Source organism: Colobus angolensis, unplaced genomic scaffold, assembly GCF_000951035.1.
Source record: "Colobus angolensis palliatus isolate OR3802 unplaced genomic scaffold, Cang.pa_1.0 Scaffold164, whole genome shotgun sequence".
In the NCBI taxonomy this organism is placed as follows: Eukaryota; Metazoa; Chordata; class Mammalia; order Primates; family Cercopithecidae; genus Colobus; species Colobus angolensis.
Window position 1 is genome coordinate 1,505,267 of NW_012114755.1, and position 11,332 is coordinate 1,516,598.

General features: G+C 37.4%; 1 protein-coding gene across 1 annotated transcript in view; it reads right to left on the bottom strand.

Annotated features, from left to right (window-relative positions):
- Nucleotides 1-9,478, bottom strand: part of TPH1 (tryptophan hydroxylase 1) — a 21,992-nt gene extending 12,514 nt beyond the window's left edge. The window contains exons 1-4 of the mRNA XM_011937445.1: nucleotides 9,422-9,478; nucleotides 7,699-7,841; nucleotides 3,007-3,190; nucleotides 314-414 (exon numbers count right to left, since the gene is read on the bottom strand). Of these exons, the coding sequence (XP_011792835.1) occupies nucleotides 314-414; nucleotides 3,007-3,190; nucleotides 7,699-7,841; nucleotides 9,422-9,425 (432 nt within the window). The 5' untranslated portion in view covers nucleotides 9,426-9,478. The remainder of the gene's footprint in view (nucleotides 1-313; nucleotides 415-3,006; nucleotides 3,191-7,698; nucleotides 7,842-9,421) is intronic.
- Between the last annotated feature and the right edge of the window lie 1,854 nt (nucleotides 9,479-11,332).

Below are 11,332 nucleotides of genomic sequence, written 5' to 3' on the forward strand. Positions count from 1 at the left end.
AAAAAAAAAAAAAAAAATACTTACAGGGTGCTAGCTTCTGCCTGTTATGGGAGACTGAGGCAGGTGGAACACCCTAGGTCAGGAGTTTGAGACCAGCCTGGCCAACATGATGAAACCCCGTCTCTACTAAAAATACAAAAATTCGCTGGGTGTGGTGGTGGGCACCTGTAATCCCAGTACTTGGGAGGCTGAGGCAGGAGAATCACTCGAACCCGAGAGGCAGAGGTTGCAGTAAGCCTAGATCGTGCCGCTGCACTCCAGCCTGGGCAACAGAGCAAGACTTGGTCTTAAAAAAAAAAAAGAAAATACTTACAGGATGGTCTGCATCTAGTTCAGATCCATACATCAGAACTCTGTTGGCACAACGGTCCAGGTCAGAAATCTTCTTTGGAAACCAAGGAACAGTTTCCATACCTGAAAATTAAAAAAAATAAAAAAAGAAACACTAAAAGTTGAAGAGACAATCTTAAGACAATAAAGAAGAGAAAATTAAATTCAGTTGGATGAGAGTTTTAATTTAAGGTTGTACATCAAGGCAAGATTTGTATGAGTTAAGTAAATTGCCCTATTTCTAAAAAGTAAAATTTATTCAAAATTTCTGAACTTTAATTTTTTTTGAGTCTTCAGGTTGATGTTCTAAGTTTTGGAGAAATACTGTACTTTAGAAACAGACTAAAAGTTTTAAAAATGCTTAAGCTACATAATGAGTTATTCTACAAAACCAGAAAAAAGATGCACAACTTTACTTACAGACCAAGGTACAAACTTAATAAAAACTTCATTTATTTTTGCCAGTGGAAAAGGTCTTAGAAATCATTTGTCTTTGCCACCTTGATCTTCTCACCATTCCTCAGACACACAAGCCCTCATAAGACCATGGGGTTTTATAAATGCTACTCTTCTGTCTGGAATAGCTATTCCACTCCCATTGCCTGCCCCACCCTGCCCGTCTGTTTTCCTGAGACTATCCTTCATATCCTTCAAGACCCAAATCTAATGAGATCTTCTCATTCCGTAAAGCCTTCCCTGACCCTGTAGACAGAGCTAATTATCTGTTCCCTGGGTTCCTGTGACTTTATGTCTCTCTCTAAAGGCTTTTACTATGTTTTATTACAATGTACCTATTTATATGTCTGTCTTACATGAAAAGACTGGAAACAACTGTAGGGTGGAGACTATATCTTTTGCATCCCTATTTCTTAGTAGAAATATCTGTCACAAGGCTGGTGTATCAACTAAACTATTTAGTCATCTATACACCTCTGCATTTTACAGATGAGGTAACCAAATTCCAGAGAGGTAATTTACCCTAGGTAATGCACTCCTCTTGGAAGACAGAGGACTAGAACTCAGCTCTTCTTGCCCCAGCATATTGCTCTTTCTAACATACCCAGGAGTGATATTCAAGGGATTTAACAACAAATACAACAGGAGCAGTAATCACTCAAAATAGACATCAGCAGAGTCCTAGGCTTCTGCTCTCCAAGGTGTTAACCCTTTAGTTGTTAATGATGGGTGTGGGATTTCCTGGTGGGGGGTGGTATCTGGAGCAACAGAGGCTTCAGGCATGGTGAAGAGCCCTCAAGGGACTTGGGGAAGCAGCTCTCTGCCAGCCAGAAGTGGAGATATATCAGTATTTTAATAATTATATAGCTGTAGGAACGCATAGCAGATGAATAGCAGTCCTGATTACATCTTAAATATTGTGAATCTGAAGAAATTATTTTAGATTGAGTACCATATGTAAAATGTACCTAAATTATCCATTTGTCTTTTGCCTTGAGTGAACTTCAAGGATTTTTTCACCAGTAGAGATCTTAACCTTTATCTTTGCTACCTGAGTACCTGAAACTTTAGAAGGCTTTATTGCTTTCTCATCTACTGTTGGAAGGAATGCTGTACATCAGTTGTTCCTGACCTTTTTGGCACCAGGAAGTGGCTTTGTGGAAGATAATTTTTCCAAGAATGGGGAGGCGGGAGATGGTTTCATCAGGCATTGGATTCTCGTAAGAAACACACAACCTAGATTCCCTCGCACACACAGTTCACAATAGGGTTCACGCTCCTAGACAGAGCTCAGACGGTAAGGCTCGCCGGACCTGCTGCCCACTGCAGCTATGCAGCCTGGTTCCTAACAGGCCATGGACGAGTCCCCTGCTATACATATTGTGTGTCATTTCATAGTTGTCAGCAACTGTCAACATTTGCAACAAATTTAAATATTCATTTACTATCTGCTAGATGCCAAGTCTTATGAGACTTACTAAGTGCTCAGGGATTGTGAATTAGAGGTTTTTCAAATCAAGAAATGTTGATGCTTTGGAATGAGAGATAATCAATCCCTGATTATGCCAAATTGTGTTGTCTTTCTTCTTTCTTTCTTTCTTTCTTTCTTTCTTTCTTTCTTTCTTTCTTTCTTTCTTTCTTTCTTTCTTTCTGCCTGCCTTCCTGCCTTCTTTCTTTCTTTCTTTCCTTTCTTTTTTTTTTTTTTTTTACAGGGTCTTGCTCTGTCACCCAAACTGGAGTGCAGTGGCATGATCTCAGCTCGGCTCTACAGCCTCAACCTCCTGGGCTCAGGTGATCCTCCCACCTCAGCCTCCAGAGTAGCTGGAACCATAGGTGCATGCCACCACATCTGGCTAATTTTTGTATTTTTTGCAGAGACTGGGTCTCTCCGTGTTGCCCAGGCTGGTCTTGAACTCCTGGACTCAAGTGAGTCTGCCTTGGCTTCCCAAAGTGCAGGGATTACAGCCATGAGCCAGCACACCCAGCTGTTTCTTATACTCAAGATTTTCTTTTTCACTTATCTTACACTAGATCAAATGTTGCTTTATAATTTTTCTTTGATATCTTGAGCAACTATATTTTGTGTTCCCTTCACTACCAGACTATAAGCAATTTGGAGAGATTGTGTCTTATTATTTTCATGTTTTCAAGATAAATATAAGATTGAACACACATTAGGTGTTTCATCTTCTAAGTAGTATTTTCACCTTTCGAACTTACCATCTTCCTTCACAGTAAAATTATCTGGTGGATTCACAGAGAGAACATTGGTATGAGACTTTAGCAGATGAAAAATATCATTCAATTGTTCTCTGTTGATGTCACAGTCAACAAAAATCTCAAATTCTGAGTTTCTTCTTTTTGATTTTCGGGACTCGATATGTAACAGATTCACATGCTTCTCCTGTGTAAAGCACAGGGTAAAGATTTCATGTAACTGCCTCAAATGTTAATAGTCTTTGAGCAGGCTACTTTCATTACCACTAAAAATCAGATTCAGACTTCTCACAACAGCCAAAGGGGAAAAGGCTGTTTTTAGTGCTGCCAACAACAAAATAATTCCTTCTTAAAAATTATGTACCAGTCAGAAAAGTTTTCAAAATTCATCCCACCCTCCAGAAACCAATAAAATAACACACACTAGAGGTCCTTCAGATTGTCAGAATTAATCAGAATTCAAATTAAAATACTATTAAGTTTCCTGGCTAAGAGGAATCTTTTGAAAATTCTCATAAATAAAAGCTAGTTTTCAAAAAGTGATACCAATGTTAGTCCTGGGGAAAAAAGAGTTTCCCTTTCAAAAATTCATTTAATAAAATTAGATGAACAGCTTGAGCACAGAGTATTTAATACCTCAAATCTCTTAAGCTACAGTCTTAGTAACAGCTGAACCAGATCTCCTCTTCTGACCTCTTCCAAGTCAGCCTAAGATGGGGGTGCTGTGTGTAGAAGTGTGGGAGGAGGGTATGTTCTCTTTCCAATTTGGGTAGCTGAGGAAGAGTGCTGGGGACATGATAATGAAACATGAGAACCAATCACCCAATAGTTTTTTCATCTAAAAAAACGAGAAAGTTAGAGCAGATAATCTCCAATACTAACCAGTGCATCCTAAAATAACTTAATGAACACCCATGCAACTAGGTGAGAGCTGTGAAGAATATAAAGGAAAGACATAAAGGTATTTACATTCTAGTTGGCTAACACATGGAAGATTAAGAAAATAAAGTAAAGAGTGTTCAGATGCAGATGCTCGGCAAAGGGAAAAGCATTACGACTTAAGAGAGAGTAGAAAGTTTCATGGAGCAGGCGGGAACTTAAATGAATCTTAAAGAATAGGTAGAATAAGTCAGACGTGGTGGCTCACACCTGTAATTCCAACACTTTGGGAGGCCAAGGTGGAAAAATCACTTAAGCCCAGGAGTTCAAGACCAGCCTGGACCATGTAGCAAGACCCCGTCTCTACAAAAAAATAATAAATTAGCCAGGTGTAGTGGCGCACACCATAAGTCCCAGCTACTTGGGATACTGAGGTGGGAGGGTCACTCAAGCCCAGGAGGTTAATGCTACAGTGAGCCGTGATTGTGCCACTGCACTCTAGCCTGGGTGACAGAGTGAGACCCTTTCTAAAACAAAAAAAAAAATTCAGGGAACGTGAGCTAACAAGAAAGAGGAGTGAGTGATAGAGGATATTAGGAAATTAGAATAGGCAGGGTTTATCTGGGAACATAGAATTTATCACAGAATCAATAGAAGTCAGTTATAAAATATACTGGGATTGATCAGGTATAGAGAAGAGTTTCATTTCATCTATTTCTTATACATTTTTACATTAATAATGCATTTGTAAATATTTTCTAAATGATGACTTGAATAAATATAAAGCCAAACTATGTTTTTGGAGGAAAAAAAAAAAAGATACAAAAACGTCAATTATTCCTAAATTTAAATCTCAATGGAATTTGGTGAGGAAATGTAATTAAATAATTTCAAAATTCATCTGGGAGAAAAACACAGTCTGGAAAATTCAGATAAAGTAGAAGTAGTACGTGAAACATTCCCTATCCGTCATTTCAATTACAGAAACAGAGGCGTAGAGAGGTTAAGCAGTTTGGCCAGAAGCACCCAGGAGACAAGTGTCAGAGCCAGAATTCAAATCTAGGCTGTCCAGGTCCACAGTCGATGCGCTTAAACACTATGCTGTAATCCTCTTGCACAAGAAAGGAAGAGTCACAAAGGTGGATACTATGGCTCTTCTTCAAACAATATTTACATAATCTTAATAATAAAAACATTAAAGATTGACAGAGCCAAAAACTGGGACACAAATGCATTGGGAAGACGAGTGGAAAGCAAGCTGAAGAGGCCATGGGAGGGGGAGTTGTGTCAAGAAACCTAAATTTTTGCTTCATTGTTGAAAATCAATAGATAATTACATATAATTTTAGAAATCAAGAAGTAGAAGCAGAATAAGCATATAATTTATAAGTGTGGAAGTAAATATTAGAAAAACAGTCTAAAGAGTTGAAGATGGTTGCCTCCACAAGGTGGGGGATAAGTAAAATGGATGGAGACACACCCAGAGAACACCATGTAGCAGTTAGAAGAATGAATGAGATGTTCACACAACAGCGTTCACAGGTCTTAAGAACACAGTGCTGGATGGGAAAAAGAATCTTTATAGCACAATATGATTATATAAATTACGAATATATGCACACACGAAAACTACATATTCTAAAGTGCAGATAAAAATAATTCAATGTACATATCAAACATATGAGAGCAGTTCTCTATCAGAAGAGAGAAATGGAGATAGAATTGAAGAACGAAATAAAACAGGAAGAGGTTGCACAAATCAACAATGATAGTGTACACGTGATTTAATGAGTGTGATTAACTCAAGCTTCTGCACATAAGGTTGCAAAAAAATTAAATGGAACTTAGGAATGAAGAGAGATGGAGCAAAAGACTGCTTTTATAAAAATATGTTTTATGGTATGGGTTGAGTTGTTCTTAAGCTATGCACAATTATTTTTTGATTAAAAATTAAATTTAAAAAGTTGATGGAAGAAGGCACACAGGTATTTTATTTAAAGACTCAAATGTAATCAATAGAATAGCTAAAAGTAATAATACAATTATCAGATTTGGAAGGACTGGGAGAGGGAAGGGAGGGAGGTGGTATCAGTATCATTATTCATAATAGAAAGTAAATGAATATAGTGTGAAGTTGATAACTCGAAAAGACATATAAGAGCAATGTTCAGATTTCATAAACTCACCACCAAAAAAGCTAAAGGCTGGAAATAGTTAAAAGAGGTTGCCTCTAGGGAGTGGGACTGAGAATATGGTATGTATTAGGTAAGAAAACTGATGCCTTTCATTACAAGCTCTTCTAGACTATCCATATTTCAGATTTTTAATTCTTTGAAATATTCTTTGCAAACAGCTATATAATAGTATGTCATATGATTATTAACATAGCTAACATCTATTGATCACTTACTTTGTACTGTACCATCCTAAGCACTTTAGAGATATTAACTGTACTAATGCTCACAATGACCCTATGATGTTCGTAGAGTTCTCATTTTATGGACATAAATCCTGAAGTGTGGAGAGATTAATCAATTTGCCCACGATCACCCAGGTAATAAGTGACAGAGCAAGGATTTGAATTCAGGTGGTCTGTCTCTGGAGACCAGAGCTTAACCACAGTGGTGTTCCGCTGGCACAATTCCACATCCCCCTATATTAGGACAAATGGATTATTTATAATTTTTAGTTCCTATAAACAATACATCTTTGTGTGTCCCTGAGCTCTTAAACTCAGTTAGGTCCCCTAAGTTCAACGCTGTCACAATATCTGGTACTTCTGTTTCGTGTCACTTTACACATAGTAATTATTCACTTATAGCAGTTGTTTGTTTAGTGTTGCCTTCCCCACTAGATTATATACTCTGTGAGAACAGGCACTGTGTTTACTTCGTCCAGCTCCACATCCTTAGTGTCTGGTGTGGTACCTGACACATAGTAAGGACTCAGTAAATATTCATGTTCTGCTTGACTGATCCATATTTTTAAGACAGATTTACGAAATTAGAATTATGGATCAAAAGTATGAACATTTTAAGGCTCATAATCCATATTACCAGATAGTTTCCCTACATGGTACACAAATTTACCCTCGTGCCAAAGGTGCATTGGAGGGTAATGCACCTCCAATGCAATGAAGCTCTGACAGTAGGGGACAGTGTCACTATAGAATCTTTGCTACATGAAAATAATATCATTAAATACACTATGACTATATCATTAAATCTCAAGTATATAATTAAAAATGTCTGATTAAATATCAATAAAATGTTAATACTTTATTAAAACTAAAATTTGCTTCTCTAAAATCTATGAAGTGAATTTTTTCTCCCCCGTTTCCCAAAGTAGCTATTTGTATCACTTCCTCTGTAAATTGTTTGTATCCCTTGTTAGAATTCAGCACTATTTTAGAAATGCAAGTTCTTAACAAATGTTTGTACTCCACCTCCGAAGAATTTGCAATAATTTGTATATATGTATATATGTATATTATATAAAAATGTAGAATTTATATATATAACATACATAAATATATAGAGAGAGAGAAAAAAAAATCTCACTCTGATACCCAGGCTAGAGTGTAGTGGTGTGATCATAGCTCACTCACTGTAACCTTGGACTCCTGGACTCAAGCAATTCTCCCACCCCAGCCTCCCAGGTAGCTGGAGCTACAGGTGTCCACCACCTCACCCAGCTAAATTTGTTTTTGTTTTTTTTTTAAGAGATGGAGTCTTGTTATGTTGCTCTGTATTTTAAATACAGTTTTAGAGATTCATTTCTAGAAGAATTTTGTGCAAAAATATGGAAAATGCTTACCTGAAATATTTTCAGGGCTTTTATAAGCCCTCCAACTTCATTCTTTAAGGAAAAAATGAGACTTGCTCTTCCCCTTTCTAAGGAATGGTCTTTGTTCTCCTTATTGTCTTCAATCATGATGAATTTGGAGTAATTCTCTAAAACTAAAGTATGAAAACAAAGACAAAGGGCTAAAAAAGAAGGTGCACAATGCAGACAATATTTGATAACTAAGGCCTAATTTACTTTAGAAGCTTCAGTTTCTTAACCTTTTATAGAACCTAGATATGCAGATAAGCTTTGCAAGAATCTAGTGAGACCAAAATAAGATGAAACTTCGCCTGACACCTGCCTAGAACAGAATAGGCACACAATACATGTTAGTAGTTCCCTTTCGTGTTTTTCTAAACCAATCCTTCTTTTAGGGCATGACTCAAGCCTGCTGGCTTCTTGTAGTCTTTCCAACTACTGTAGCCTGAACTAGTCAAGAAGGCCTACTTCCTCCCCGCCCTGTCCACAATCTTAGCACTTCATTATACCAGGTCTCAAATGGTTTCCCCAAATGTTTTATTTGAACATATCTCACCTTCTGACAAGGCAGCAAGCTCCTCCAGAGCAGGGACAAGGCTTTCTATTTATTTTGTAAACTAAAGGCCTGGCCAGCTCTAGACATATGTGCATTAGATGGATAACTGCTAGCCAGGAGAATTCTAGCTCTGCTTCTCAGAAGATGAACCAGATACCTACTTTGGTATCTTCTCAACCACTTATTTACACTGCAAAACAGTGTAAGGAAATATGTGGAATGTGAAGTCAGATATATCTAATTACTGGCCTCATGTTTATCAGTGTATGACCTTGGGCATGCTACTTAACCTTTCTAATATAAAACTAAGTTACCAAACAGCTACCGGAACTCGTAACATACAAAATTCCCACTCGTTTTAAAACACCATAATGTGGCGTGCTATTCTGAGATTTTCCTCATGGAAGAAACTAGGATATTTCAGGTACCGAGAACAGTTAGAGACACATAATTCAAAATTTAACCAACATTTATGAATTCATTGGGTTCAAGTTCCCAAAACTACGAAGATTTTTAAATTATGCCAAATTAGTCCCTAGAATTAAAACAATTTCTACTTCAAATGCTATAAAACTAAATGGCCAGTTAAACTGAATAATTATGTGGATTTTCCTGTGATTCAAACAATTACTAATGGTAAAATGAATAAAATTTCAACCCAAGCACATTCACATGTGTAAAGCACTACAGTCAAAGTTAGGGCAGTAAAAATTTTAAAACAAGACAATTTGCCTCCAAAGAATTCACACACTTGTTTATGGGGAAGGAGAAAATGGAAGACAGACTTCTCAATAAGTACAAAGAAGCAGAAGAGAAGGGACAGCCATGATACCCAAGGAGTACACTCAACCACCCCTCACCTTCCCATCTCCCCACCTCCCCACCCCTTTGATCAATATCCCATGTGCTTCTAAAGATGACTGAATACAGCTTCTAGCCCGTCCATGAGTCTCTGCTGAGAAAGGATTTATGGATGTGAAGCAAAAGATCTTATGAGATTTTCCGCTTCAAAGGAAGTGACTATTTCTCAAGGTAAACTTAAGTATAAACAGAAAATACCAAATTGGTGACTCTGGGGCTAAAAATTCAGGGATGGTCTCAGATAAGCATTCTCAAAATGCTTTTAGGGATATGAAAACCTTCAGAAATGTTTGTTACCCATTCAATTACCACTCAAAGATTGACTTTTCTTATTAAACATAGTGACGTTGTCCTATAGTGTGCAAATGTAAACAATAAGAGAGATGCAAAATAATATAACAAATTGCTAGTAATAAATCTTTCTGTAAATCCATCTAGGCAAGTTATAATCTTTATGGGTATCAATCTCTTTATTTGCAAACTTAGAGGGAGGATAATCAACACCACTGTCATGATTATAAGGAGGATTAAATATATATAAACTTATTATTATGAGAATTAAATAGTTATAATTTATATAAAACTCTTAGAACAGTTGCTAACCTACACTAAGTACTCAATAAGCGTTATCTCAAATAATGGGGAATATGTCCCAAATTTTCCAGTCTTCAAAAAAAGAGAAAATGTTAAAGTAATGAAATAGACATTCTAAACACCTCTGGCTAAGAATTTTTCTTGCCCTAGCAGTTAGGCATTTTACAAGATGATTAACATATTTCTTATAATAACAAGCATGTGGAAAAGTTGCTTTATGATATAAAATGTCAGTATTGTTTTGTATCAAGGTGATTTCAGTTTCATTAATTTATTATAAAATCCCTAAAGTGTATTAAATTCCAAATCTCAAGCAAATAATTCAGCAGTTTTTTTGCAAACAATAGACAAAGACCCCAAAGTAAAATGTACTGAGTTAGCCTGTATTTACTGAGTCCTCATGTTTCCTGATACCGTCACCATGACATGCAGAAGGAAGAGGATTCTGCAAATATAAGCTATTTCCTGGCCAACCACTAGCTTCATCATGTACATCAGCTTTAAGAACTGGGAGCAAGTATCAGAGAACAGTAAAGAAAAGATACCACTGATTTTTTCCAGTCAGTGGTAACATCAGCAGAATTCTAGATCTTCTGATAATTTGTCTTTCAACAATCTCTTGGAGCTTGGAATAAAACTCTTCATATGAAACTATATGAGGCCAGCCACAGTAGCTCATGCCTGTAATCCCAGCACATTGGAAAGCCAAAGTGGGTGGATCACTTGAGGTCAGGAGTTGAAGACCAGCCTGGCCAACATGGTGGAAACCTGTCTCTACTAAAAATACAAAAATTAGCCTGGCATGATGACACATGCCTGTAATCCCAGCTACTCGGAAGACTAAGGCACGAAAATCGTTTGAACCCAGGAGGCAGAGGTTGCAGGGAGCCAAGATCGTGCCACTGCACTCTGGCTGGGCAACAGAGTGAGACTCCATCTCAAAACAAACAAACAGACAAACAACAACAACAACAAAAACTATTATGAAGAGTCTGGGCAACATAGTGAGATGCTGTATGAACAACAACAACAACAAAAATTGTTTAAGTTAGCCGGGCATAGTGGCTTTCACCTGCAGTCCCAGCTACTAGGGAGGGAGGCTGAGGCAGGAGGCTTACTTGAGCTCAGGAGTTCTAGGCTGCAGTGATTCATGATCGTGCCACTGCAGTCCAGCCTGGATGACAGAGTAAAACCCCGTCTCTTAAAAAAAAAAAAAATGAGGATTTCCCTCAATTTTCAAAACTGGCTCCTAAGCTCTCCTGGAAGTTGCTATTGTGAGAAGGTACTAACAGTCATGGCTCCATCCCTTTAGGGTTCATAATTATTTTCTTTACCTGATTCTTGAATGGATCAAGCTTTGTGCCAACATCTCCTTAAAGGGTGTGGGGAGAGGAGGGTGAAGGATACATTAATTGAAATTTATGATATGCAAGGCATTTATATTATTTTGATTTATTTAAAGACATACATTATTATATTAAGATGTGAGTGGCTCACACCTGTAATCCCAGCACTTTAGGAGGCTAAGGTGGGCGAATCACGAGGTCAAGAGATTGAGACCATCCTGGCCAATGTGGTGAAACCCCGTCTCTACTAGCAATACAAAAATTAGCT